The sequence below is a fragment of the Adiantum capillus-veneris genome, chromosome 17 (assembly GCF_014529385.1).
Source record: "Adiantum capillus-veneris isolate H3 chromosome 17, ASM1452938v2, whole genome shotgun sequence".
Classification (NCBI taxonomy): domain Eukaryota; kingdom Viridiplantae; phylum Streptophyta; class Polypodiopsida; order Polypodiales; family Pteridaceae; genus Adiantum; species Adiantum capillus-veneris.
In genome coordinates this window covers 77,567,885-77,594,967 of record NC_140947.1, presented here as the reverse complement: position 1 = coordinate 77,594,967, position 27,083 = coordinate 77,567,885, and the positions used below count along the sequence as shown (strand labels likewise).

Genomic DNA, 27,083 nt, shown 5'->3' with positions numbered 1-27,083 from the left:
TCCATTATTAACTCTATAGTTCTCAACGGTGTACCTCAAACTAAGTTTTTCCCACCAAGAAAATAGATCCTTGTCCCACTTACCCTCTTGCAATTAACAAGTCCAACCTTTCATGGACAATTTAAGGACCTCTGTTCTTAAGCAAGAAAAGAGAAACCAATAGCTCTGATACTAATGTAACGGAATTGGACTTGTAACTAGATTATTGGATAGACTTTAAAGGGTTCCAATGAGAATTTAGATGCATTTAATTAAATAATTAAGCTCTTTCTCTCAAAGAGGGAAAAGAGGACACTTGTCCAAATGATATAACCAAATAATACGAGAGAGAGAGAGAGAGAGAGAGAAGGGGGGGGGGGGGGGGGGGGGGGGGGGGGGGGGGGCGGGGGTAACCAAGCATGAGAGGGGAGCTGATTTGGGCATCCTTATGAGAGAGAGAGAGAGAGAGGACTTCCTCCTTAAGACAGATGCCACAAGATTTTAATTTCCCTTGGTGTCATAGATTTTGAATTCATATATTTTGAGGTTCATATTTGGCTTCTTTGACTTATATTTAGATGAAGATTGGTTAAATTGCACTTTAGACATTAGGAATTGGGTCTTGAGCACACATTTTTGAGAAATTAGATAGTGCCCCTTTAGCTTGAAGCTTATAGCTTTAAGCTATAAGTCTCCCTTCTTTTTGGATAAAACCTACAATCATTAAGTTGCATATATTAACGACTTCCTCAAATTCAAGTAATTTGGGGATAGTGTCAAGCTCCCTTAAGCCCTTAAAAAAATGACTTCTCACTTCTTCCCAAAGGACATTTTTGTTGTCTTTAACAACTTAGTAAGAGGTGGCATAATATAGGAGTCCTTGATACATATTTTTTAAACACACGTGAAGGTGGTCTAGAATATGACTACATTCTTTAACATGAACCTACGATTTTTAGAAAGAAAGAAAGATGTAACAAAATTGGACTTATAACATGGAAAGTAGCGGAATTCGAACTATAGTGATCATTTTTAAGAGAATTCTTCAAGAGCATAAAGAGAAGACTTGATAATAGATAGAAACATATTCATTATACCTAATTAGCTTGGCATGAAAAATACTCTGCAAGAGAGAGAATTAGAGAAGTTGACAACAGTTGAGGACCGGATCTACTTGCGGTCCCCCCTCCAAAAGACTTTTGTATTATAGATTCTCCCATAACGAGACACTTGGTGCAATACAAGCTTTGTGTTCGTTAAGACCTAATCGATGCAATGAAGATGAAGCTTCATGCATCAAATTATGCCCTTAATCAACTTAATGAAAGCATTAACTTGTCCCCGGCCTCAATCCCAAGGCCTCAAACATCTTCAAATGTGGAGAGAGCTAGTAGGGAATGAGGGTAGGGAAGAGGAAGTAGAAGTAACATACGAGAAAGAAGTACCTTCCTCACCATATATTACTCTTGTTTCTGAGCTTAGCATAGTAATATAGATGGTAGAGAAGGTGAGCATACCATTGAAGCTTGGCTCTTGGTTGGATTTGCATTCCTAGCCAAGAGTTGTTGGTGTAGGCTCTCGACTTCTCAAGCTTGGAGAAGGAGATGGAGTACTTTGCTTCACACCATCAAAGTGTGTGTGTGTGTGTGTGTGTGAGAGAGAGAGAGAGAGAGAGACTCTCTATCAACAACAACATATTGTTATTTTAACTAACAAAGAAAACTAGATGAGATGTTAATGAGTGGACCGGTAGTTCTAAAAGAAGAGTTTATGTATAAATTGGAGACCACAAAGGATTAGTCGAGGTATCATCTCGCTAGAGGTGTTGAAAGGTTGGGTTTTCTATGCACTAAAACCCTATAATATCGCATTTGAAAGGATTCTACTACAAACATAATCCACATATTTTTGGCAGCATTTGTCTTTTTGCAAGTTTTGCACCTTATTGAAACGTGTCTTTTAAGCTTTTGTAACTCGCCAGTGTTTTTTGAAAACAAAAGAAATCCTACTAAATCTTAGGGTTTCAAGTCCCTCCCTTAGCATCCTTGTCCAAGTTTGTATGTACATATTTCATGAGCTAGGTGCTCACTCTTTACCTAAAGTCCTACACTTCTAAAAACTTTGAATATTTTTGCAAGCACTCAAATAAATTAGTGAATGAGAATGACAATTATTATCAAATACTAAACATGCAAACATCAAGTTAGGAACAACAGTTTGCAAACCTAGTGTGATGCTCCATAATATTATGTGCTACTTGAAAATCGCAATGAGCCCAAAGTGGAAGAAGGCATTACATGTATCATCGTCCATTGAAGAAACAATGCAATTCTACTTGAAAATCGGAATGAGCCCAAAGTGGAAGAAGGCATAACATGTATCATCTTCCATTGAAGAACCAATGCAGTTCTATGTGGGTAACTAGACATCAAGCTCAAGTTCTTGATTTAGTTAAGAAGATCCTTATTATAAGAGGCTCTATCCCGAAAAGCATAGCATTCCTTTTTTGCATGCTTCAAGCTCTTGATCAAGAATTGTGGAAATCCATTAATAGAACAAGCATTGCATAAGAAAATTTTATAGAGAAGAAGGGCCTCTGTGATAATATTTTTGACATCTCAAGTTAGATTTAAGCAACAACATAGTGGAAGTTGATAATGGGAAAGGACGGACTACATTCCTTCAAAAAAGGCTAAAAAGGGTTAAAGACACGAAGAGTTTAGAAAGTTAAAGGTGGCCCTTTACCAAAATCACAAGTTGTAGATCTTTCTACTAATATGAGCCCTCAAAAGTACTCTCAAACCCTTTCACTATTAGATGACACAACATAAAAACAACAAATGATTTGCTCTCACTTGAGAAAGGATAGAATTTGAGTTTTCATTGTGGCACCCCACATAATGGTGGTACTCATGAAATCTCTCTTGAACTAGCTTGGAGTTGAGGTTTAGTAGCATTGTCCCTGGACCCTAAAGATCCGAATTAATCAAAATCACTTTATAATTGATGCCAAGAGGACAACCTAATGTGCTTAATCTAACTGATACATTGGGATAGCAATATAAATAACATAGCATGGGTTGCTTTGATTTTTCGTCTAATAAGATGTTGCATTTAAACAAAGGTGAACCTTATGCTTTTATTGGTAATTATTGCAGTTCAACTCCTTTTGGTTTTGCCAAAAGGAGAGAGCACCTTATTTGACACTACTAGATTGTTTTCCGCATTGAAGGCAAGGTGTAGGGGGTACTGGCTGGAAGAAATAACAAAAATCGTGGGTGGAGAACAGGATTTTATTGACACAAATGACATCAAGTCACTATATATACTACTATAAGTACTTTTCCATTTCTAAAAGCTGGGTACCCCTTGCTTACAAATTGCAAAATTTACTTGTCCAACATTGAGCTGAAAAACTAATTAGAATATCCATGAAACATAACAAAAATGCCATTTTAAGTCAGCACACAGTGGAATACAAGAAGAACCTAGAAACTAAAGCTTTAACTTAACTGCTCTATGCCAACACCGTCTGTAAGGACCGGACATTATTGCTTACGTAGACCACCAAACAATGTTGAAGGTGACTCTAATGAGGTTCAAGAATCACTTGAAAGTAACTTAGCTCAATGACGAGTGTTTCGACCAATGCTGCTAGATCCTCTCAACTCCATAAAAACAGCCAAAACAACAGTTGATATAGTACTTAGTACTCTGGCAGTTTGAAATGAAGGCTTTCCCTTTTTCCTTTCAAGTAACACAACTCAACAACAGTGATGCCCAGGTAAGCTTTAAAATTTGATTTACTATGGGGCACTTGGTTACAAAAAATGTCGAGCAGGCTCTGTAAAATTCTGTATGAAAGATCTGAAAGATGCTAAATATTACACTTTATACTACTTTGGCAACTTTGCGAGGCTCGTTTTGGTTTGTTAAAGGACACATCATCTCTTGCCAACTGACCGGAACCATCTTTGCTCCTGTTTAAAAAAGAACAGATGGCTAGTCTTAGGAACTTGCATGAAATTCCATGACTATAATATCTTCACATATAAGCCATGGAACAACTATTTTACAATATAATGCCAACCGTGCAAACAAAACAAACAATGATCGACCATTTGTGAAACAGATTTCCAACATGTTTTGCATAAAAACCGCACCAGCTACACTGGTTGCAGAAACAACTCCAAGCTCGTTCTTGGCAGTAGTTAGATAATAAGATCGTGCATCTCCAAGGGACAGCTACAAAAAGCAGGAGGCTCATACAAAATGTCAGTAACACTACCTTGTCAAAACATGAATTCAACATTTAAACACAAAAATGCTCCCAACAAAGCATCTCTGTTTGTCATCATAGAAGGTCATCTATATGGGAATACCAGCAAAAATTAAATCACTTACTACTTCTGCCTTGATTATGTCTCCCGGTCGAAAACAGTTGTACATCTCAACTTTGTCAATTTCTGTAGCCCGAACATCTTGTTGTCTGAACTGCGCCAATGAATATTTCCATTAAGGAAACATTGTGAGGTAAACTTCAACAATCAAGATATTAATATTTTCCAGCTGAGAGAGTTCAGGCTTACAATGTAATAAAACGACCTTAAATTATGAATATCTCACACACACATAACTGTCTGTATGTTAAACATGCAGTAAAGTATTGGCCAAAATACAGCAAAGCTAAATGTAGTGAGAAATTGTGAGTCTTAACAAACAGCAAAATCAGCCATTGACACCAAAGTATAAAATCTTCATGTCACTGCACTGCCAAGCATGACTGCCATCTGGACGACCCATTCGGAAACCGATGTGAAATCGTCCGATCCAGTACTCATGCCCAATACAAGGGACCACTATCATGTCCTGTATGATCATATGCTGGGTGAACTGAACCCAAACCTTCGTTTCTAGATCCAATGCCAACCTAGTATTTGGAATTTGTCTGCTGCATCGGCCTTTCCCTGGGTGGTGACCTCTGCAATTAGCCATACTAGTGGCATTAAAACAGCTTGGATCGCATGGACTGTCCTCAGAAGTCATAGATCTCCCTCTAGGGCAACACCGACAACACAATGAGAACCGCAAAGACACAGACCACAGCAGCCAGCCCGATGTGGGGTCGCTCCTGCCCTGCACAAATAAAAATGCAAGACAAGAGAGCAGGCATATCTAGAGAGAGAGAGAGAGAGAGAGAGAGAGAGAGAGAGAGAGAGAGAGGCAGAATTAACAACTGCATACATGTGTGTGTCCTCTAGGTATCCAGCAAAAGGGATGAAATTGCTGAAAATAAACCTGCAACAAAACAAAATAAACCAACACAAGGTGCATGGGTGCAAGTATATGAGTGATGACAGGGATAAGACTCTCAACTCTAATGGATGTCGAGCTATATGTTTAGGGGAGTAAAACCATGACATGCAAAGGGCTAGCTAGCTCCATCCAGTACCAAACTGGGGGTATAGTATGGCATGCATAGGTGGGTGAAAAGTAAAGAGTCCCCACAGTATAGCAGCAGGGTCTAAGAAGGCCTGCTCTATCTCCCTCTGTCTTGGTCTAGTAATTTCATAGTCAGATAGTGGCAGGTCATCAAAGAAAGACTAGCATTGCTTTTATTCTCCAAGTCTAAAAGCTCCCCCTACCTACTTGCCTTGATATTTCACAGATTTTCCAATTCTATTTGCATTTCCATTTTGGCATGCACAAGGCCTTGATGGTTGTTTTATTCAGCAGAAAGGAAGGGCATCAAGATAAAACAAGTATCGCACACTGCCTCATTAACAAAGGGAACACAATATCAAAATCCACATAATTGAAATAACCAGCAGACACTAAGCTTTGTTGTAACAAGGCTTTGCCTCTCAAATCCTTTGAAGAACAAGGAGAGCTCTACAAAAAACGCATAAACAAGTACTTGCATGAGGAAAAGTTATCGACACATGCAAAAGAGCATAAATTACTAACGTTCTAGAATGATGGGTGAAGTGAAATCCCATATAGGGTCAAAGAAAGAAAAAGCACCCACCTCACTATTCCAGAAAACTTCTCCTTGACAGCCCTTGAGCCAACGCAAACAATATCAATCAAAGCAGATTTTGCCATGACTTTACCAACCTGAAATAAGGAAGAAAGTTTGAAGCAAGCTCTCTCTCTCTCTCTCTCTCTCTCTCTCTCTCTCTCTCCCCATTGTTATCGAAGATATCTTCAAAACCCACTTTGACATGTCAGGAGTTATGGTCTACATGGCACATAAAGTGGGTAAGCAAGGAGCTCCTTGCTCCGCAAAATGGCCAATTGTATGCACCATGCCAGATGAGACCAAATGAAAGATTATACTTGATAATAGCTGGATTTACTTGAGGGATACAAAATGTTTTGTATGTGAAGATCGCACTATTAAGCAGCAAAATGTGCGTCGCAAGCCATATGAGGATACAAATAAGAAAAAACAAGGAGATCTCTCATGAAAACAAGTGATTAAATCACAAAACCTGCCCTTGAGAGAAAGGGTGGAAGGTGAAAAGACCACCATTGCAAATTAAAAAGTAGCAAAAGCACTCTTGCTTTCTCTCTTCATCTTGGGCAGATGTGTGTGGATGCAACAATGGGCCCTTGTCGTTAAAGAGAGCTTCCTACAACCTAAGAAGGAGTATCTAGATCTCACCCGCTTGCTTGCTCTTGCTGCGGTACACTCTGGCATGAAGGCTGGAATTGAAGCCCTCGACAACTCTAGCTTATAGGTCTCTTTTGTGTTTGTAATGCATGAAAGGGGCACCAACAGCTACATTGTTGTGCTCTCTCTCTCTCTCTCTCTCTCTCTCTCAAAACTAGAAGAGAATGCAAGACTGACGCAATGGATATTGAGGAGAGAGAGAGAGAGAGAGAGAGAGAGAGAGAGAGAACACAATGAGTGTTTCCAAAAACTAGTTTAATTTGGCTTGAAAACCTTCAAATTTAGTCAATTTACCTCTATGTTTCTCATATATAGTTTGCCAAGTTTTTGGATAAACATTTTTTTCGAGCACTGCTCAAGAGGAAGTTTACCAAAAAAGCTAACACAATGACAATTGGAACAACTTTTCATTTTCCAAAGAGAGAGAGAGAGAGAGAGAGAACACAATGAGTGTTTCCAAAAACTAGTTTAATTTGGCTTGAAAACCTTCAAATTTAGTCAATTTACCTCTATGTTTCTCATATATAGTTTGCAAGTTTTTGGATAAACATTTTTTTCGAGCACTGCTCAAGAGGAAGTTTACCAAAAAAGCTAACACAATGACGATTGGAACAACTTTTCATTTTCCAGGCATGACTCTGTCTAGACTCTCTTCTCTCTTAGGGATCGGGGTCTTCCTCTCTCGTTCTCATGTTCGCAACTACAATCGTTGCTTGGCCTGTGTCACACATCAACTGTACATGTTGCCACTTTGTTGAACTTGTGAAACTCATATAAATTAGGCCATAGAAGCTTACAAACAATAAATAAATGCTCTTGCAATCATATTACCACACAAATACAAGTGTAATTAAGCTGAGTAACACATGCATTATTCGACTGCACAAGCATAACAGCATAAAGCTATTCTCTCAAAAACTCAAATACATGAGATTCGAGTAACAATTACTGGAAGTTGAGAAAGCTTTGGCTTAAAAATGAATAATGTTTTAGAAGTGTTGTCACGTGACATATCCCAACCCTATGTGTCCGTGGACAAGCTATACCACAGCAGGGTTCAGTCAGTTTAGTCAAGTCTAGATTAGCAGTGATATGGCACTTTTGTGAGTCTATTCGTAGACCGTGCATGCCGAGTCACTTAGCATAGATGCATATCCTCCGCTTGCACACAGCATGATCATCGGAATTCCCATCAGAATCCATTAGCATCAGTTAGGAGAATTTTCCAGTGCATTTAGCCTATTTTCCCTATTTTTGACATTTTTCACTTATTAATTTAAGTGACTTTCCAACAAAAGTAGGTAGGGCAATTTTGCTAAGTTAATATATAAGCAAACCCACGTTAGCACTTTTTGGCAGAAGAGGCAGCAGGAGTTTCCCGCTCAACAGGCAACTTCTCAGCAGTATACCCCCCCCCCGCAGCATTAGACCATCGCCACCCACTCCACTTCCCTAACGTTTTATCCTCCACAGCAAATCCTCGTCAGCAGTGTCCTTCTCTGACGTTTTTCCCACGATCCACAACCTCAGCCTGAGCGTTTTACTAACGCCAGACAATGCTGCCCTGTCCAACGTTTTCAGCCCAGCACTAACGCTAGCAGCCATCAGCCTTGGTGGCGTTTTTGCAGCAGATCAACAGTAGCGTTTTTGGCAAGAGAGAGGCAGCATCAGCGTTTTTAATTCTCAGCCCAAACCAGCAGCAGATACTCGTAGTTTTCAGCCTATGACACAGCAGTAGATCAGCCCCAAGATGGTTGCAGATGTTCCCCCATTATTAGCCATAAAAACGCAGCCAAAACAGTCATTTTCAGCCACCGAAACAGTCCCGAAAATCAGCAGATAGAAGACCTCAGATTTCAGCCACGAAGTCGTCGTCGTCATCGACATAGTCCCATTGCATCAGTCCATTGCATTCGCATTGTACACCTTTGTGCAATCAAAGTTAGACCACTCTCGCCGACAAGAGTGGGGCCTTCGGAGGAGGGTTTTACAACCTCTCGGGTGTCGTATCTCTTCTCTCTCCTTCTCTTAGTCTCATTCACTTGCACGCACAATAACCACCCACTTTGTTCGTGATCATAGCACTCTCCATAAGACGGAAAGCTCTCTTTTCCTAAGAACTAAAAGGAACCTTGAGCAATAAAGATCACTAATCTTGAGAAAATACAACATTCATTCCGCTGGAGTATTGTAGCTAGTTCCGCTCTTGCATTGAAGAGGGGCAGGTAGAAACCTGCAACAATCGCTTCTTGAGCTTACAAAATCCAGAACTGATAAAATCACGAGGCTTGCCTCTGAAAGCAGAAAAGACCACCACCATTTTAATTTGATAACAAGCCCCTCACATAGACCCTCTGCTGCCTGCACATCCGCTCACATCCCGGCACTGAGGGCAGAGACTCCAGATCTTTGGGGAGAGAGAGAGAGAGAGAGAGAGAGAGATTTTATTATCGTCCTCGGAGGTCAAATATGACCTATGGGACCAAAGTTACATCTGATGTAGTATGTGTATGGCAGATGAGTGACTCTCGATGCCCCAAAATTGTGGTGATGAGAGTCGCAATGGAGAGACCACACTGTGGCTGAGAGAGGAAAGTATGCAGGTCTAAGTCATGGCTGAAAATGTGAGAGAAGCAAGTACGGATGTGACCAAAAGCTGAGCACTCTAGTAGTGTGTGTACTCAGACTCTCGAACTTGCAGTGAACATAATGTGCACAGTCGATTTGACTCTTCTCCGTTGCCGCAATGCCTTGTCTCGCATCGAAGGAAACGGGACCTAAGCCGAATGACTACGATAGTGTGTATCGCTGACAAGGGGATAGGCTCAAGCATGTAAGTGTGAGTACGGTTTCCTCTTTCAACGAAGAACATGGTTTTGTAGTTGGGAGCCATATAGGTGGTGTAATGTAAAAAGCGTGACCCACCAGATTTCTCCCAAGCCGTATACATTGGCATTGTAAAAAAGCTTCATTCACTTGGGAGTCAATTGAAGTATCATGTAGCAAGTGTAATGCATCCCATCTCCCAAACCACTTATTTATGTCTTGCATCCATCCCGTGCTCAAGATCTTGCTTTTATGCGTCTTTTGAACCTTTTTACTTGCTTCCCATGCAATTGTAGGAAGTGGATGTGAGGGGTTTTGACGCATCTTTATCATGTACTCCACAACCCTTTCCATGTCCATAACCTCAATTGAAAAAGATCCTGACTCAAGAAGTAGCAGTATATATGGTGTTTGTGTCTTAACTTGGAGAAAGTTTATAAGAAAACGCTTCAAGCAAAAGTTCTCAAGGACAACCATAAGCTTTTGTGCATCTTCTAAAGTGTGTGCTAGAAGCACTACATCATCCGCATACAACAAAAGCATGATTACCGCATTGCAAATAGTGACCTCTTCAATGCCTTCTTTTTGCATAAAGTGAAGTACCATTTGTTCCTATTGATCGATGCATAGACCAAAGAGAGTTGGTGACAACGGACATCCTTGTTTAACACCAATAGTTCTTACAAAAATTCTAAAATTTCTCTTCTCATGCGCAATTGACAAATCACCTTCTCTTAAATTCGAGAAACCGCAAGCATAAACTCACTTGGCACTTGGAGTTCTTTCATCCTTCTCCACAAATTGTTACGTAGAATCATATCAAAGGCTTTCTTAAAGTCCACAAAACAACAATACAATCGCTTGCCTTTCAACCGTCTTGCCTCCATGAGGACACGAAGAGTGACAAGATGATCAATGGTGCTATGGCATCGACAAAAACCCGCTTGTCCTTTTGCACGCTTGTCATTCTCTTCAGCCCAATCACTCAATTTCATATCCATTAAGCACCCAAACAACTTTGCCATAAGAGACCCAATCATTATAGTTCGGTAGATGTTTAGATTCTTTACATTGCCTCCTTTACGCAAAGGCTTAACCCAATTAGTACTCCAATCATAAGGCATACCATGTTGAAGTGCAAGGTTGAACATATCACAAATCCACTCATGGGTAAAATCTCCCGTTCATTTGATCATCTCCGGCTTGATACCTTGAAGATCTCCCGCTTTGCGAGTGGCCAACTTTTCAAGCCCACCGCATACATCCTCAATAGTAAAAAAAGAGGACATACATGGGAGTGAATTATAAAATGGCATTTTTTTCAGCATTTGCTTGCTCATATAATTGCTTACAATGTGTGTGTATATCTACAAAACTCAAGTTACCAAAATTCTCAACCCGCTTGTCCCTCAAGTTTCTCCAAAATCTTCCACATGCGTGTGCCTTTTCAAAAGTTGTTGATTTACTTCCCATCTTCTTCTCTTCTTTTGAATCAATGCCTTGTATGTATGCAAATGACTTTGATAGTTGTCTTTGTCCATAGTTGCATCAAGATTTATCAAGGACTTTCGAGCATCTTGACATTCTTTATCAAACCACTTTTTGCGTGATCTATCTTTGTTGATACCATGGAGATGCTTTATGGCAAAGCATTCTTCGGCACAAGAACAAATAACTTTTTTGAAAGCTTCCCTTTTAGTTTTCAATGGTGCGTCATATTAAAGCCTTTGTCATCCATAACTTTTGCTCAACCATTTCAATGTACATTGGTGCTCGTTTGAAATCCATACATAGTGATAATTTTTCTTTCCTTTGGCGAGATTATCATGCTTAGTTGCTTCTCCATATGAAAGGTCAATACATAAGATCCGACGGTCGGATTTTGGGGTCCATTGGCCAAACATAAAACTCTTTATGCGATACATGATGGCTTCAAAGAGTAACATATAGTCAATCACACTATCCCCATTATGTTTCCTACATGTAAATCCATTTGTTCCACTCCACAAAGATACAATATTGGCAATGAGCATACTCGTGCTATTACACATGTGTAAAAGTAACTTTCCATAGTGATCCGGCTCTTTCTCATCTATTGAAATACAATCATACAAGTGATTTTCTTCCAACTCCCTTAAAATGTATGGCATATCAAATTGTTGAATATCATGTTACAATTCATATCCATAAATACAATAACATCACCTTCGACTTTGAAATAAGCAATGTCCTCTTCTAAATCAAAAAATGATTGATCTTTATCCATGCAAGCATAAAAGAAGAAATCATAATGAGGAATATAGCAACCGGCATAAATAAAAAGGTGCTCTTTTTGGTGTCATAATTTTTAGCTATACATAACGTTTGTACTTGTCATCTTTCACAATTCATACAAAATCTTCGTGTCCATTCTTAATCATACGTGCTAACCATCCGTGCTTGAGATTCTTTGACCATATCAATAAATGTACATTGTAATCCTCCAACCCGTTGATCAGTCGTGTGTCATGCTTCCAAGTTTCAACAAGAAGTACAAGTTCATGTATGCAACCCCTCACATTCGATGGGTATCCATTGTGATTGCAAAACTATACTTTCAATTGTAACTTGACCTCATAGGCCGTGCATCCCTATTTGCTCGAGGGATTCGCCTCCTCCTTGGGCATGTTTTTGGCAAAGGCTATAGAGATGCCTTCTCTTTTTTGGCCAAAAACATGCCCAAGGAGGAGGCAAGTCCCTCGAGCAAATAGGGATGCGCGGCCTATGAGACTAAGTTACAATTGAAAGTATACTTTTGAAATCGCAATGGATACCCATCGAATGTCAGGGTTTGCATACATGAACTTGTACTTCTTGTTGAACTTCGGAGCATGACACACAACTGATCAACGGGTTAGAGGATTATAATGTACATTTATTGATATGGTCAAAGAATCTCAAAGCAACGAAGAGGGCACGGAGGGTTAGCATGTATGATTAAGAATGGACACGAAGATTTTGTATGAATTGTGAAAGATGACAAGTACAAACGTTATGTATAGCTAAAAATTATGACACCAAAAAAGAGCACCTTTTTATTTATGCCGGTTGCTACATTCCTCATTATGATTTCTTCTTTTATGCTTGCATCGATAGAGATCAATCATTTTTTGATTTAGAAGAGAACATTGCTTATTTCAAAGACGAAAGTGATGTTATTGTATTTCGGGATATGAATACTCGCACAAAAAAATTGCAACATGATACTCAACAATTTGATATGTCATACATTTCAAAGGAGTTGGAGGAAGTTCACTAGTATAATCGTACTTCAATAGATAGAAAGAGCCGGATCACTATGGAAAGTTACTTTTACACATGTGTAATAGCACGAATATGCTCATTGCCAATGGTGTATCTTTGTGGAGTGGAACAAATGGATTTACATGTAAGAAACATAATGGGGATAATGTAATTGACAATATACTACTCTTCGAAGCCATCATGTATCGCATAAAGAGTTTTATGTTTGGCCAATGGACCCCAAAATCCGACCGTCAGATCTTATATATTGATCTTTTATATGGAGAAGCAACTAAGCATGATAATCTCGCCAAAGGAAAGAAAAATTATCACTATGTATGGATTTCAAACGAGCACCAATGTACATTGAAATGGTTGAGCAAAAGTTATGGATGACAAAGGCTTTAATATAACGCACCGTTGAAAACTAAATGGGAAGCTTTCAAGAAAGTTAATTGTTCTTGAGCCGAAGAATGTTTTGCCATAAAGCATCTCCATGGTATCAACAAAGATAGATCACGTAAAAAGTGGTTTGATAAAGAATGTCAAGATGCTCGAAAGTCCTTGATAAAGCTTGATGCAACTATGGACAAAGAAAACTATCAAAGTCATTTGCATACATACAAGGCATTCAAAAGAAGAGAAGAAGATGGAAAGTAAAGCAACAACTTTTTCAAGTCCAAGAAAAGGCACATGCATGTGGAAGATTTTGGAGAAACTTAAGGGACAAGCAGGTTGAGAATTTTGGTAACTTGAGTTTTGTAGATATACACACACATTGTAAGCAATTATATGAGCAAGCAAATACTGAAAAAATGTCATTTTTTTATTCACTCCCATGTATGCCCTCTTTTTTTACTATTGCAAATGTATGCGGTGGGCTTGAAAAGTTGGCCACTCGCAAAGCGGGAGATCTTCAAGGTATCAAGCAGGAGATGATCAAATACACGGGAGATTTTACCCATGAGTGGATTTGTGATATGTTCAACCTTGCACTTCAACATGGTATGCCTTATGATTGGAGTACTAATTGGGTTAAGCTTTTGCTTAAAGGAGGCAATGTAAAGAATGTAAACATCTACCGAACTATAATGATTGGGTCTCTTATGGCAAAGTTGTTTTGGTGCATAATGGATATGAAATTGAGTGATTGAGCTAGAGAGAATGACAAGCGTGCAAGCGGGTTTTTGTCAATGCCATAGCACCATTCATCATCTTGTCACTCTTGGTGTCCTCATGGAGGCAAGTCGGTTGAAAGGCAAGCGATTGTATTGTTGCTTTGTGGACTTTAAGAAAGCCTTTGATACGATTACACGTAACAATTTGTGGAGAACGATGAAAGAACTCTAAGTGCCAATTGAGTTTATGCTTGCGGTTTCTCGAATTTATGAGAAGGTGATTTGTCAATTGCGCATGGGAAGAGAAATTTCAGAATTTTTTGTAAGAACTATTGGAGTTAAACAAGGATATTCGTTGTCACCAACTCTCTTTGGTCTATGCATCGATCAATAGGAACAAATAGTACTTCACTTTATGCAAAAAGAATGCATTGAAGAGGTCACTATTTGCAATGCGGTAATCATGCTTTTGTTGTATGCGGATGATGTAGTGCTTCTAGCACACACTTTAGAAGATGCACAAAAGCATATGGTTGTCCTTGAGAACTTTTGTTTGCATAGTGGGCTGATTGTGAATGAATCCAAAACAAAGGTTATGCTTGTGAAAACCAACCATAAGGAGAAGCCATGCATTGTGTACAATGATTAGACACTTCAAGTTGTTGAGAGCTTTAAGTACCTTGACCTTGAGGTTCCGTCCAATCACAAGTGGCGTGAATGTGTTATGCATTGTTTGGAAGCGGGAAAGAGAGCATATTTGGCATTTGAGAACATGTGTCTACTTGGAAAGAGTTTGTGAATGTCCAAAATCGTTTTCTTACAAACTTTCTCCAAGTTAAGACACAAACACCATATATGCTCCTACTTCTTGAGTCGCTATCTCTTCCGATTGAGGTTATAGACATGGAAAGGGTTGTGGAGTACATGATAAAGATGCGCCAAAACCCCTCACATCGACTTCCTACAATTGCATGGGAAGCAAACAAAAAAGTTCAAAAGACACTTAAAAGCAAGATCTCGAGCACAAGATGTTAGGTGCAGCGGAATGATTGTTTGCGCTTTGCTCAAGATGAGTGCTCCGAACTGTGCTCAAGGTTCCTTTTGTTCTTATGGAAGGGAGAGCCTTCCGTTCTTAATGAGAGAATGCCATGATCACAAACAAAGTGAGTGGACACTATGCGTGTAAGTGTATGAGATAGAGAGAGAAGAGAGATACGACACCAGAGACGTTGTAAAACCTTCCTCCGAAGGCCCCACTCTCGTCGGCGAGAGTGGTCTACTTATGATTGCACAAAGTGGTACAATGCAGATGCAATGGACTGATGCAACTTGGGACTATGCCGATGACAACGAAAGTGATGACGACGACGACTTTAGGGCTGAAATCTGTGGTCTTCTAGCTGCTGAAAATCTGCAAATCTTTGGGCTGTTTTGGGTGGCTAAAAATGACTGTTTTGGCTACATTTTCGAGGGCTGAAAATGGGGGTCTTTTGCAATGCTTCTAGGGCTGAATTTGCTACCGATCTGAAGGCTGAAAACGCAACTGCATTTTCTTCAAAACAGGCTGAAAATGAAAACGCTGAACTGATCTGCTAGCGTTAGTAAAAACGCTAGGCTGCCTGGTAAATCTGCTGGCGATTTCCCTTGATAAGGCAAACGCTAGGGATGCTGGTGATGGCAAGGAGATGCTGGTGCAAAAACGCCAATGATCTAGTACTGTTGGCGATGATCCAAGCTGGAAAACGCTGGGGTATCTGTGGCGAGGATGGAGACCAAAAACGCCAAGGGTGCTGATGGGGGTTCCTGTTGAGAAGGTGCCTGTTGAGCGGGAAGCTCCTGCTGCCTCTTCTGCCAAAAAGTACCAACTTGGGTTTGCTTATATATTAACTTAGCAAAATTGCCCTACCTACTTTTGTTGGGAAATCACTTAAATTAATAAGTGAAAAATGTCAAAAATAGGGAAAATAGGCTAAAATCACTGGAAAATTCCCCTGACTGATTCTGATGGATTCTGATGGGAATGCTTATGATAATGTTGTGTGCAACCTGAGGATATGCATCTATGCTAAGTGATTGGGCATGCACGGTCTACAAATAGACTCACAAAAAGTGTCAGATCACTTCTAATCTAGACTTGACTGGACTTACTGAATCCTGATCATGCTGTAGCTTGTCCACGGACACATAGGGTTGGATGTGTCACGTGACATCCCCTCCTTTTCAAAGTGAGTACTGGTACCGAACTATATGGCGTCGAGGGAGATCGCCAATAGCATCCGGAATCCTGGAAGGGACTCTTCGCAGGCCCACTCTGATGTGTGGGTCGTGCGATACTTGGACTTCATAAAGGTCTGCAAAGCTTTCTTCTTTGGGCCGCGCCGAAAGCGACTCAGAGTCTTCTGTGGCTCCTTCGATGCTTCAACTTCGTCGAGAGTCATGCTTCTTTCTTCTTCAAGAATCTCCATGGCTGAAAATTCCTAAAACCATTTCCAACACAAAACCATGAACATACCCATTCCATGTAAAGTGAATGGAAAAAATAGTCTTCTCTAAAGACTGTGTATGCAAGGTAGATGAACATAGAGACAGAGTGACAACCCGTTCATCAAACACATGCAGACAATGAGGTCGAATCTTTCTCTTATGATCTAGAGCAATCCACTGTGGCAATTCACAACGGAAATGCCCATGCTTGGTGCTCATACTTTCATGTGCTCTGTCTACAACTGTGTCATGCCAAGGAAGAGACATGGAATGGGACTTCCTTGAATGCGTACTTTTCAGCTTTTCATGAAAAATCCGCATACATTCGTGCTTATCCATGAGAGAAATGTGCTCAACATACATATGTCATGCCTAGGAAAAGGGATCACATAACGATGCTGACTAAAATACATGAAACCGTCACGAATGAAACACTGGAACAATGCGTGCGTATCAATCATGCGAACACATAATACTTCCTGTGAGGGTTCTTGAGACCGAGGCTCGAGAGCCGAGATCGCTTCTTCGTGATTGATTGAATCTGCAACGAGGTTAGCTTCGCTAGAAAAAGCATCCACTAACACATCATCCTTGTGAACAATCACATCTTCTTCATGCAACTCATCATGCTTGTGAGAAATCACATCTTGATCATGCAAAGCATCATGCTTATCATTGGCATCCAAATCATCATGCTTATCATCATCATTCAAACCATCATGCTGATCATCATGCAAATCATTGTCAATCAAATCATCATCATGCTTCTCACAATCATACAAATCCTGTGTGTCAGGCTTTGGAGAAGAAGAGATTGAGAGAGTCTCCGTCTCCTGAATCTCTTGCATCTATGCCTGAACTTGGGAAAAGAGTCGCAACATCACTTGCATTATTGCTTTGTTCTCGCGATCAAATCTTGCTTGACTTTCTTTTTCTACCAAATCGTACTTACGTTCTATGGCTGCCATGTCTTCTTCGTAGTCACGATCTATGGCGACCATTTCTTCTTCATAGTCCTTTCTTTCTGCTTCTCTTTCTTGGTCCAACTCTTCCATAGGAGTTAGCGCAATGGTCGGAAAAACCTCCTGGTTGGGAAAATTCTTCTTCGCCTCTCTCATGCTCATCACCTGTAAGCGAAGTATCCATTCCGCTTCGAGTGATGACCATTCTGCAATCGTGGATTCTTGTGGGTTCTTAAGTTCACAAGGAACTTGGGTTCTTGGGGGTCACGGGTTCTTAAGTTCACAAGGAACTTGGGTTCTTGAGGGTCTTGAAGTTCTTGAGTCTTGAGAGTCTTGGGTTCTTGAGGTTCTTGAGTTCTTGAGGGTCTTGAGGTTTTCTTTCGCTTGCAAATCGCGTTGGAGAAGGATCTTCTCTTCACTCGAGTTCTACCCTTTTCTGCAGGCGCACCCCTTGGCGGCCTTGCGCTCACACCAAGGTTGCTTTTTCCCACCTCACGTCGATTGGCCGGCCGCTAAGTGCACGGTCCGCTCTCAATGAGTGAAAAGAGACACAAGGGGAGGCTGGACAAGCCCTTCTTTCTTGGGATTCATGTCACTCTGCAACAAAACACGATTAGGAATCGACACGCCCAAGCGAACTTGGGTTCGTGTGACCGCAACAAGCAAAAAAATCCTTGTGGTTCTTTCCTTGAGTGATACAGAACACTGCCAAAGCTCTGATACCAATATTAGGTGCAGCGGAATGATTGTTTGCGATTTGCTCAAGATGAGTGCTCCGAACTATGCTCAAGGTTCCTTTTGTTCTTATGGAAGGGAGAGCCTTCCGTTCTTAATGAGAGAATGCTATGATCACAAACAAAGTGAGTGGACACTATGCGTGTAAGTGTATGAGACTGAGAGATAGAGAGAGAAGAGAGATACGACACCAGAGACGTTGTAAAACCCTCCTCCAAAGGCCCCACTCTCGTCGGCGAGAGTGGTCTACTTATGATTGCACAAAGTGGTACAATGCAGATGCAATGGACTGATGCAACTTGGGACTATGCCGATGACAACGAAAGTGATGACGACGACGACTTTAGGGCTGAAATCTGTGGTCTTCTAGCTGCTGAAAATCTGCAAATCTTTGGGCTGTTTTGGGTGGCTAAAAATGACTGTTTTGGCTACATTTTCGAGGGCTGAAAATGGGGGTCTTTTGCAATGCTTCTAGGGCTGAATCTGCTACCGATCTGAAGGCTGAAAACGCAACTGCATTTTCTTCAAAACAGGCTGAAAATGAAAACGCTGAACTGATCTGCTAGCGTTAGTAAAAACGCTAGGCTGCCTGGTAAATCTGCTGGCGATTTCCCTTGATAAGGCAAACGCTAGGGATGCTGGTGATGGCAAGGAGATGCTGGTGCAAAAACGCCAATGATCTGGTACTGTTGGCGATGATCCAAGCTGGAAAACGCTGGGGTATCTGTGGCGAGGATGGAGACCAAAAACGCCAAGGGTGTTGATAGGGGTTCCTGCTGAGAAGGTGCCTGTTGAGCGGGAAGCTCCTGCTGCCTCTTCTGCCAGAAAGTGCCAACTTGGGTTTGCTTATATATTAACTTAGCAAAATTGCCCTACCTACTTTTGTTGGGAAATCACTTAAATTAATAAGTGAAAAATGTCAAAAATAGGGAAAATAGGCTAAAATCACTGGAAAATTCCCCTGACTGATTCTGATGGATTCTGATGGGAATTCTTATGATCATGTTGTGTGCAACCAGAGGATATGCATCTATGCTAAGTGACTGGGCATGCACGGTCTACGAATAGACTCACAAAAAGTGTTAGATCACTTCTAATCTAGACTTGACTAGATTGACTGAATCCTGATCATGTTGTAGCTTGTCCACGGACACATAGGGTTGGATGTGTCACGTGACACAGGATGGATACAAGACATAAAGAAGTTTGCCTTTAATCCAACAGTTGCCAACATCTCGACCGGAGGATCATACCATTGATCTGATACCTTGAAGCACACCACCGCATCGGCCACGTTACCGTATTAGCCGAGCCCAGAATGAAGAGATTATGAACCAAGTGAAAGACCTTTTGAAAAAGGGTCTTATCCAGCCGATTACTTCACCCTACTGCTCTCTGGTGTTGTTGGTGATAAAGAAAGACGGATCTTGGAGAAAGTGCATTGATTACAGAGCTCTCAATAAAATCACCATCAAGAACAGATTTCCGATTCCAAGGATCGACGATATTCTTGACCGACTACAGGGATCCTCTTGTTTCAGCAGGATTGATTTGAAAAGCGGATATCATCATATCAGAATTGCACCGGGAGATATCTACAAGATAGCCTTTCAGAGCAGCTTCGGTTTGTATGAATTTCTGGTGATGCCTTTTGGCCTTACCAATGCTCCAGCAACTTTCAGCCGAATGATGGATAGGATTTTCAGAGAGTATCGTTTGTCGGCACTTTCTTTGATGACATTATAGTCTTCTCCCAGGATGAGGCAGAACATAGACACCATCTGCTTCAGGTCTTTCAGGCATTGCGAGATCACAAGTTAGTTATCAATGCCAAAAAGAGTGAATTTTTCTTGCCGAAGATACAGTTTTTGGAACACATAGTCTCAACAGCAGGAGTACAGATGAACCGACCCGGCCAAGAGTGAGATTATACATGTTTGGCCCGATTTGAAGAATGTTCATGAAGTTAGAAGCTTCTTGGGCTTATGTTCTTACTACCGGCGGTTCATTCGAAAGTTTGCAGAGGTAGCTTTCCCTTTGCACATAGTGACACAGAAAGGGGTACCTTTCTCGTGGGGACCCACAGAGGTGAGTGTCTTTCAGACACTGAAAGAGAAATTGACTACGAGACCAGTATTGACTTTGTCGGATTTGCAAAAGTCATTTGAAGTGTATTGTGATGCTTGTAATTGTAGTCTGGGAGCGGTCTTTATGCAAAACGACCATGTCATTGCCTATCAGAGCCGATTTCAAGGCCGGAATTGACAGCACAGATTTATCAGAAAGAATTTTTGGCGGTTCTCCATGCTTTTACTCAATGGCAACATTACCTACTCGGAGCCGATTTTACGGTCTTCACTGATCATCAGAGTTTTCGCTACTTCTTGTCACAGAAGCAGCTTTCAAAAAAGCAGATGCGGTGGGCTAAGATCTTGTCACAGTTTCACTTCCATATTGTCCATGTTCAGGGACAAAAGAACTTGGTGGCAAAGATGCTTTGTCCCGGAAGCCGTTAGTCTTGGCTATTTCCGCAATACATCATAGAAGCTTCGAGGACATGGTTGATCAGTACACCACAGATCCAGATTTTTCCGATGTATTCACTCAAATACAGAATGGGGAGGTAGTAGCAAGATATTCCATACGAGATGGCTACTTGATGAAGAAAACGATGTTGTGCGTTACACAGCCGTTGAGAGAAAAGATTCTGACTGAATGCCATTCTCCACCTTTTACGGGTCACCGCGGCAACACCACCTTGAAAAGTGTGGAGCGTTACTTCTTTTGGCCGAGACTCAAGAAGGATGTGGACGACTTTATACGCAGTTGCTTGGTATGCCAAAAGGTCAAGTTTGGCAGGCATAAAGCACAGGAATTGTTACAGCCTTTACCCATTCTCACTGCCCCTAGGAAAGTATTGCTATGGATTTCATTTTTGATCTCCCGGAGACGCAAAGTGGGCATGATGGCATTTGGACTATCATCGACAGATTTAGCAAGCAAGCTCACTTCATTCCAGTGAAGAAAACAGTCAAGCCGGATCATTTAGCGAGACTATTCATTGCACAAATTTTCAGATTACATGGCATGCCTGAGACAATCGTCTATGACAGAGATCCCCGATTCACGAGTTTATTTTGGAAGGCTAATTGGAAGAACATTGACACACAGTTGCAATTCTCGTCACCTTTCCACCCGCAGACAGATGAGCAATCAAAGATTGCAAACTCAGTCGTACTGAATTTATTGAAGTCTTACATTACTTATCAGAAGACTCAATGGGAGAAAAATTTGCCCTTGGTGGTATTTGCCTACAATAACACGATCCACTCTTCGTCGGGGCAAGCACCATTTGAGATCATTGAAGGTGCTCCGAAGGTTCCACCCTTCCTTAGCATGATGTCACGTGACACATCCAACCCTATGTGTCCGTGGACAAGCTACAGCATCACAGGGTTCAGTCAGTCCAGTCAGTCTAGATTAGAAGTGATCTGGCACTTTTGTGAGTCTATTCGTAGACTGTACATGCCCAGTCACTTAGTGTAGATGCATATCCTCTGGTTGCACACAACATGATCATAAGCATTTCCATCAGAATCAGTCAGGGGAATTTTCCAGTGCATTTAGCCTATTTTCCCTGTTTTTGACATTTTTCACTTATTAATGTAAGTGACTTTCCAACAAAAGTAGGTAGGGCAATTTGGGTAAGAAAATACATAAGCAAACCAAAGTTAGCATTAAATGGCAGAAGAGGCAGTAGGAGCTCCACGCTCAACAGACACCTTCTCAGCAAGAACCATCAAGAACCTCCCTTGCCTTGGCGAGTTCCCTCTCACAGCCATTGGCGTTTTTCCCACAGCTTCAGCCTTAGCGTTTGTAGCATCGCCAACACCTCCCTTGCATTGGCGTTTTCAGCATTGGATAGACCGCGACAACCACATGCACCTAGCGTTTTCTGTTATCGCCATCAAAGCTGCCCAATCCAGCGTTTTGAGAGCAGATCAGGCTGTGTTTTTGGGTACCAGATCAGGCTGCGTTTTTGGCATCAAAACAGGCAGCGTTTTCAGCTTTGAAGAGCATCTGATCCGGCCGTGTTTTCAGCCCAAGCACAATAGCAAATCAGCGTTTCTCAGCACAACATATCAGCATTTTTCAGCCACCCAAAACAGCCCCAAGTTCAGCAGATTTTTGGCAGTTAGAAGGTTGCAGATTGCAGCCCTTAGGTCGTCGTCGCCATCCCCGTCGTACCGACATAGTCCCAAGTTGCATCAGTTTCCATGCATCATCATTGTACCACTTTGTGCAATCAATAGTAGACCACTCTCGCCGACGAGAGTGGGGCCTTCGGAGGAGGGTTTTACAACGTCTCTGGTGTCGTATCTCTCTTCTCTCTATCTCTCAATCTCATACACTTTCACGCACAATGTCCACTCACTTTGTTCGTGATCATAGCACTCTCCATTAAGAACGGAAGGCTCTCTCTTCCATAAGAACTAAAAGGAACCTTGAGCAAATATGGATCACTCATCTTGAGAAAGAACGACACTCATTCCGCTGCACCTTACATTGGTATCAGAGCTTTGGCAGTGTTCTGTATCACTCAAGGAAAGAACCACAAGAATCACAAGAATTTTTTTTTGCTTGTTGCGGTCGCACGAACCCAAGTTCGCTTGGGCGTGTCAATTCCTAATTGTGTTTTTGAAGAGTGACAAGAATCCCAGGAAAGAAGGGCTTGTCCAACCTCCCCTTGTGTCTCTTTTCACTCATTGAGAGCGGACCGTGCACTTAGCGGGCGGCCAATCGACGTGAGGTGGGAAAAAGCAACCTTGGTGTGAGCGCAAGGCCGCCAAGGGATGCGCCCGCGGAAAGGAGTAGAACTCGGGTGAAGAGAAGATCTTTCGGAGGTTTTTCCGACCCTCCCCCTTCCCCATCTACGTCAAGGATTGCACTAACTCCTATGGAGGCTTTGGACCAGATGTTTATGGAAAGGAAGTTAAACGCGAAGCAAGAAATGCAAAAAGGAAAGCAGAAATGGATCGCAGAAATGCAGAAAGAATGGCAGAAATGGAACGCAGACACGCAGAAAGAAGAGCAGAAAGAGAAGCAGCAAGGAAGGAAGCCAAAGCAATACAAGAACAGAGCGACCGACAAAACAAAGAGTTCTGACGACTCTATTCTCAAGTTCAGGCACAGATGCAGGAGATTTAGGGAAAGGAGACTCTCTCAGTCTCTTCTTCTCCAAAGCATGACACACACGATTTGCATGATTGTGAGAAGCATGATGATTTGAATGATGATGATAAGCATGATGATTTGAATGACAAGCATGATGATTTGGATGACAAAGATAAGCATGTTGATTTGAATGATATTGCTAAGCATGATGATTTGGATGCCAATGACAAGCATGATGATTTGCATGATCAAGATGTGATTTCTCACGAGCATGATGATTGGCATGATCAAGATGTGATTTCTCACAAGCATGATGAGTTGCATGAAGTTGATGTGATTGTTCACAAAGAGGATGAGTTAGTTGATGCTTTTTCTAGCGAAGCTAACCTCGTTGCAGATTCGATCAATCACGAAGAATCGATCTTGGCTTTCGAGTCGAGATCCACAGATCCCCCACAGCAAGATTCGATAGATCCCGAAGAAGTGATCTTGGCTCTCGAGCTTAGGTCCACAGAAACCCCCCAGGAAGTATTATGTGTTCGCATGATTCATACGCATGCATTGTTCGAGTGTTTCATTCGTGATCGTTTCCTGTATTTTAGTCAGCATCTTTATGTGATCCCTTTTCCTAGGCATGACATATTGCACGTTGAGCACGTTTCACTCATGAATGAGCACGAATGTATGCGGATTGTTCATGAAAATCTGAAAAGTATGCATTCAAGGAAGTCACATTCCATGTCTCTTCCTTGGCATGACACAGTTGTAGAAAGAGCACATGGCAGTATGAGCACCAAGTATGGGCATTTCCGTTGTGAATTGCCACAGTTGATTGATTTAGATCAGAAAGACAAGATTCGATCTCATTGTTTGCATGTGTGTGGTGAACGGTTTGGCACTCCGTCTAATTGTTCATCTACATTGCATGCACAGTCTTTGAGGAAGAGAAGATTTTTTCCACTCACTTTACATGGAATGGGTATGTTCATGTTTTTGTGTTAGAAGTGGTTTCAAGAATTTTCAGCCATGGAGATTCTTGAAGAAGAAAGAAGCATGACTCTCGATGAAGTTGAAGCATTGAAGATGACTTTGTGTCGCTTTCGGCGCGGCCCAAGGAAGCAAGCGTTGCAGACCTTTATGAAGTTCAAGTACCGCACGACCCACACATCAGAGTGGGCTGGCGAAGAGTCCCTTCCAGGATTCCGGATGTTATTGGCGTCTCCCTCGACACCATACAGTTCGGTACCAATACCTCACTTAGAAAAGGAGGGGATGTCACGTGACACATCCAACCCTATGTGTCCGTGGACAAGCTACAGCATAACAGGGTTCAGTCAGTCCAGTCAGTCTAGATTAGAAGTGATATGGCACTTTTGTGAGTCTATTCGTAGACCGTGCATGCCCACTCACTTAGTGTAGATGCATATCCTCTCGTTGCACACAGCATGATCATAAGCATTTCCATCAAAATCCATCAGAATCAGTCAGGGGAATTTTCCAATGCATTTAGCCTATTTTCCTTATTTTTGACATTTTTCACTTATTAATGTAAGTGACTTTCCAACAAAAGTAGATAGGGCAATTTGGGTAAGAAAATATATAAGCAAACCAAAGTTAGCACTAAATGGCAAAAGAGGCAGCAGGAGTTCCACGCTCAACAGGCACCTTCTCAGCAAGAACCATCAAGAACCTCCCTTGCCTTGGCGAGTTCCCTCTCACAGCCATTGGCGTTTTTCCCACAGCTTCAGCCCTAGCGTTTGTAGCATAGCCAGCACTTCCCTTGCATTGGCGTTTTCAGCATTGGATAGACCGCGACAGCCACATGCACCTAGCGTTTTCAGTTATCGCAATCAAAGCTGCCCAATCCAGCGTTTTTTGGTACCAGATCAGGCTGCGTTTTTGGCATCAAAACAGGCAGCGTTTTCAGCTTTGAAGAGCATCCGATCCGGCCGTGTTTTCAGCCCTAAGCACAACAGCAAATCAGCGTTTCTCAGCACAACAGATCAGCGTTTTTCAGCCACCCAAAACAGCCCCAAGTTCAGCAGATTTTCAGCAGTTAGAAGGTTGCAGATTTCAGCCCTTAGGTCGTCGTCGCCATCCCCGTCGTCGTCACCTTCATAGTCCCAAGTTGCATCAGTTTCCATACATCATCATTGTACCACTTTGTGCAATCAATAGTAGACCACTCTCGCCGACGAGAGTGGGGCCTTCGGAGGAGGGTTTTACGTCTCTGGTGTCGTATCTCTCTTCTCTCTATCTCTCAGTCTCATACACTTGCACGCACAGTGTCCACTCACTTTGTTCGTGATCATAGCACTCTCCATTAAGAACGGAAGGCTCTCCCTTGCATAAGAACTAAAAGGAACCTTGAGCAAATATGGATCACTCATCTTGAGAAAGAACAACATTCATTCCGTTGCACTTAACACATGAAAGATAAGATTTTTGAAGCCGATCAGTACACGAGGGACTTGGACACTGCTTTTTCCAAGGTTCGAGAGGCTTTAGCGAAATCTCAGGAAAGACACAAGGAGAGCAAATCGACACCGTCGCGATTTGAAATTAAAGGAAGACGATTGGCTGCTCTTACATTTTGAGAAAGCACGCCTAAGAAAGAAAAAGGGAAAGGAGCGGCTTTTTCCAAAGCTTAGCATGAGATACTATGGCCCTTTCCAGATAAAAGAAAAGATAAATAATGTTTCCTTTAGACTCAAGCTTCCTGATAGTTGGAAGATTCACAATGCATTTCATGTGAGTCTATTGAAGCATTTTAAAGGCGATGTGCCCGATGATGGGGAGCCAGATGAGCAACCCAAAGTGGAGAAAAACGAGGAGATACTCATTCCAGAACAGATATTGGCACACAAGCATAGAAAGATTAAAGGTAAAGTGATTAGGCGGTTCTTGGTTAAATTCAAGAACTATCTTGCATTGGATGCGAAGTGGATGGAGCAAGAGGACCTAGCAGATACTCCTCAGATTTTGGACCTTTACCTTGAAGCATTCGGTTTCGCATAGTCTACTCCAATAGAACCCCGATTTCAGCATGGGTGAACTCTAGTGCAGCGGGCTTGCACAAGAGGGGAGTCACTCCGCTCCTTTGTCAACGGATTACCCCAATTTTGAATAGAGTCACTGATGTCCCTTTGGGTTTCAGGGATACTGATGGACTGACAGTATTCTACCGTTTGACTTTATGAACAGGAATTCCCGAAAATAAAAATGATTGATTTGTACTTAACTTATTTGAGTGCAGGAACTAAAAGACGAAATGATTGCAACATTTCAGTCTCATAAATCTCTATAGACATGATTGCAATAAGGATTAGTTAATCTGGCATCTATGAGGTCATGAATGGATCTAGAAGCGATTACTAAATACGTTGCCGATTAATGATGGTCTGAGATTTGGAATGAATTTGTAAGTGATTTGTCATGTGATGTCCGGTGACGTGACTTTCAATTTGTACAAGTGCTAAATGAGTTGTGTCTAGTGCGTCGGTACTAACAGTCAGTGTCTACTAAGATAGTTTATGGCCTCTATCTGTTTTGCAGAGAGGGTTATGCTCACGAAACCATCTAATGCCCAAAATCATATCACATCCTGGGAGAGAAGACACAACAAATTTTCTATGGCAGGAAGCTTGCTGAACAATGAATAACGCATCAAGGCACGCTTGTGTAATGAGAGAGTCCATACCGGGAGCGAAGCCCGACACCTCGAGAGGAGTTGTCTAGCTAACCTCCAGGCGAGCTCTCTCTACAAGAGAGTCACCAATCACATCATACATACTACCTGAATCAAACAATATGACAAAACACTGACCCTTCACATGACCATAACAT

General features: G+C 41.6%; 1 protein-coding gene across 1 annotated transcript in view; it reads right to left on the bottom strand.

Moving 5' to 3' along the window:
• Window positions 1-3,700: 3,700 nt before the first annotated feature.
• LOC147437524 (Nucleic acid-binding, OB-fold-like protein) overlaps window positions 3,701-27,083 on the bottom strand; it is a 42,164-nt gene continuing 18,781 nt past the window's right edge. The window contains exons 3-6 of the mRNA XM_086485958.1: window positions 6,008-6,096; window positions 4,384-4,468; window positions 4,143-4,224; window positions 3,701-3,959 (exon numbers count right to left, since the gene is read on the bottom strand). Of these exons, the coding sequence (XP_086342084.1) occupies window positions 3,871-3,959; window positions 4,143-4,224; window positions 4,384-4,468; window positions 6,008-6,096 (345 nt within the window). The 3' untranslated portion in view covers window positions 3,701-3,870. The remainder of the gene's footprint in view (window positions 3,960-4,142; window positions 4,225-4,383; window positions 4,469-6,007; window positions 6,097-27,083) is intronic.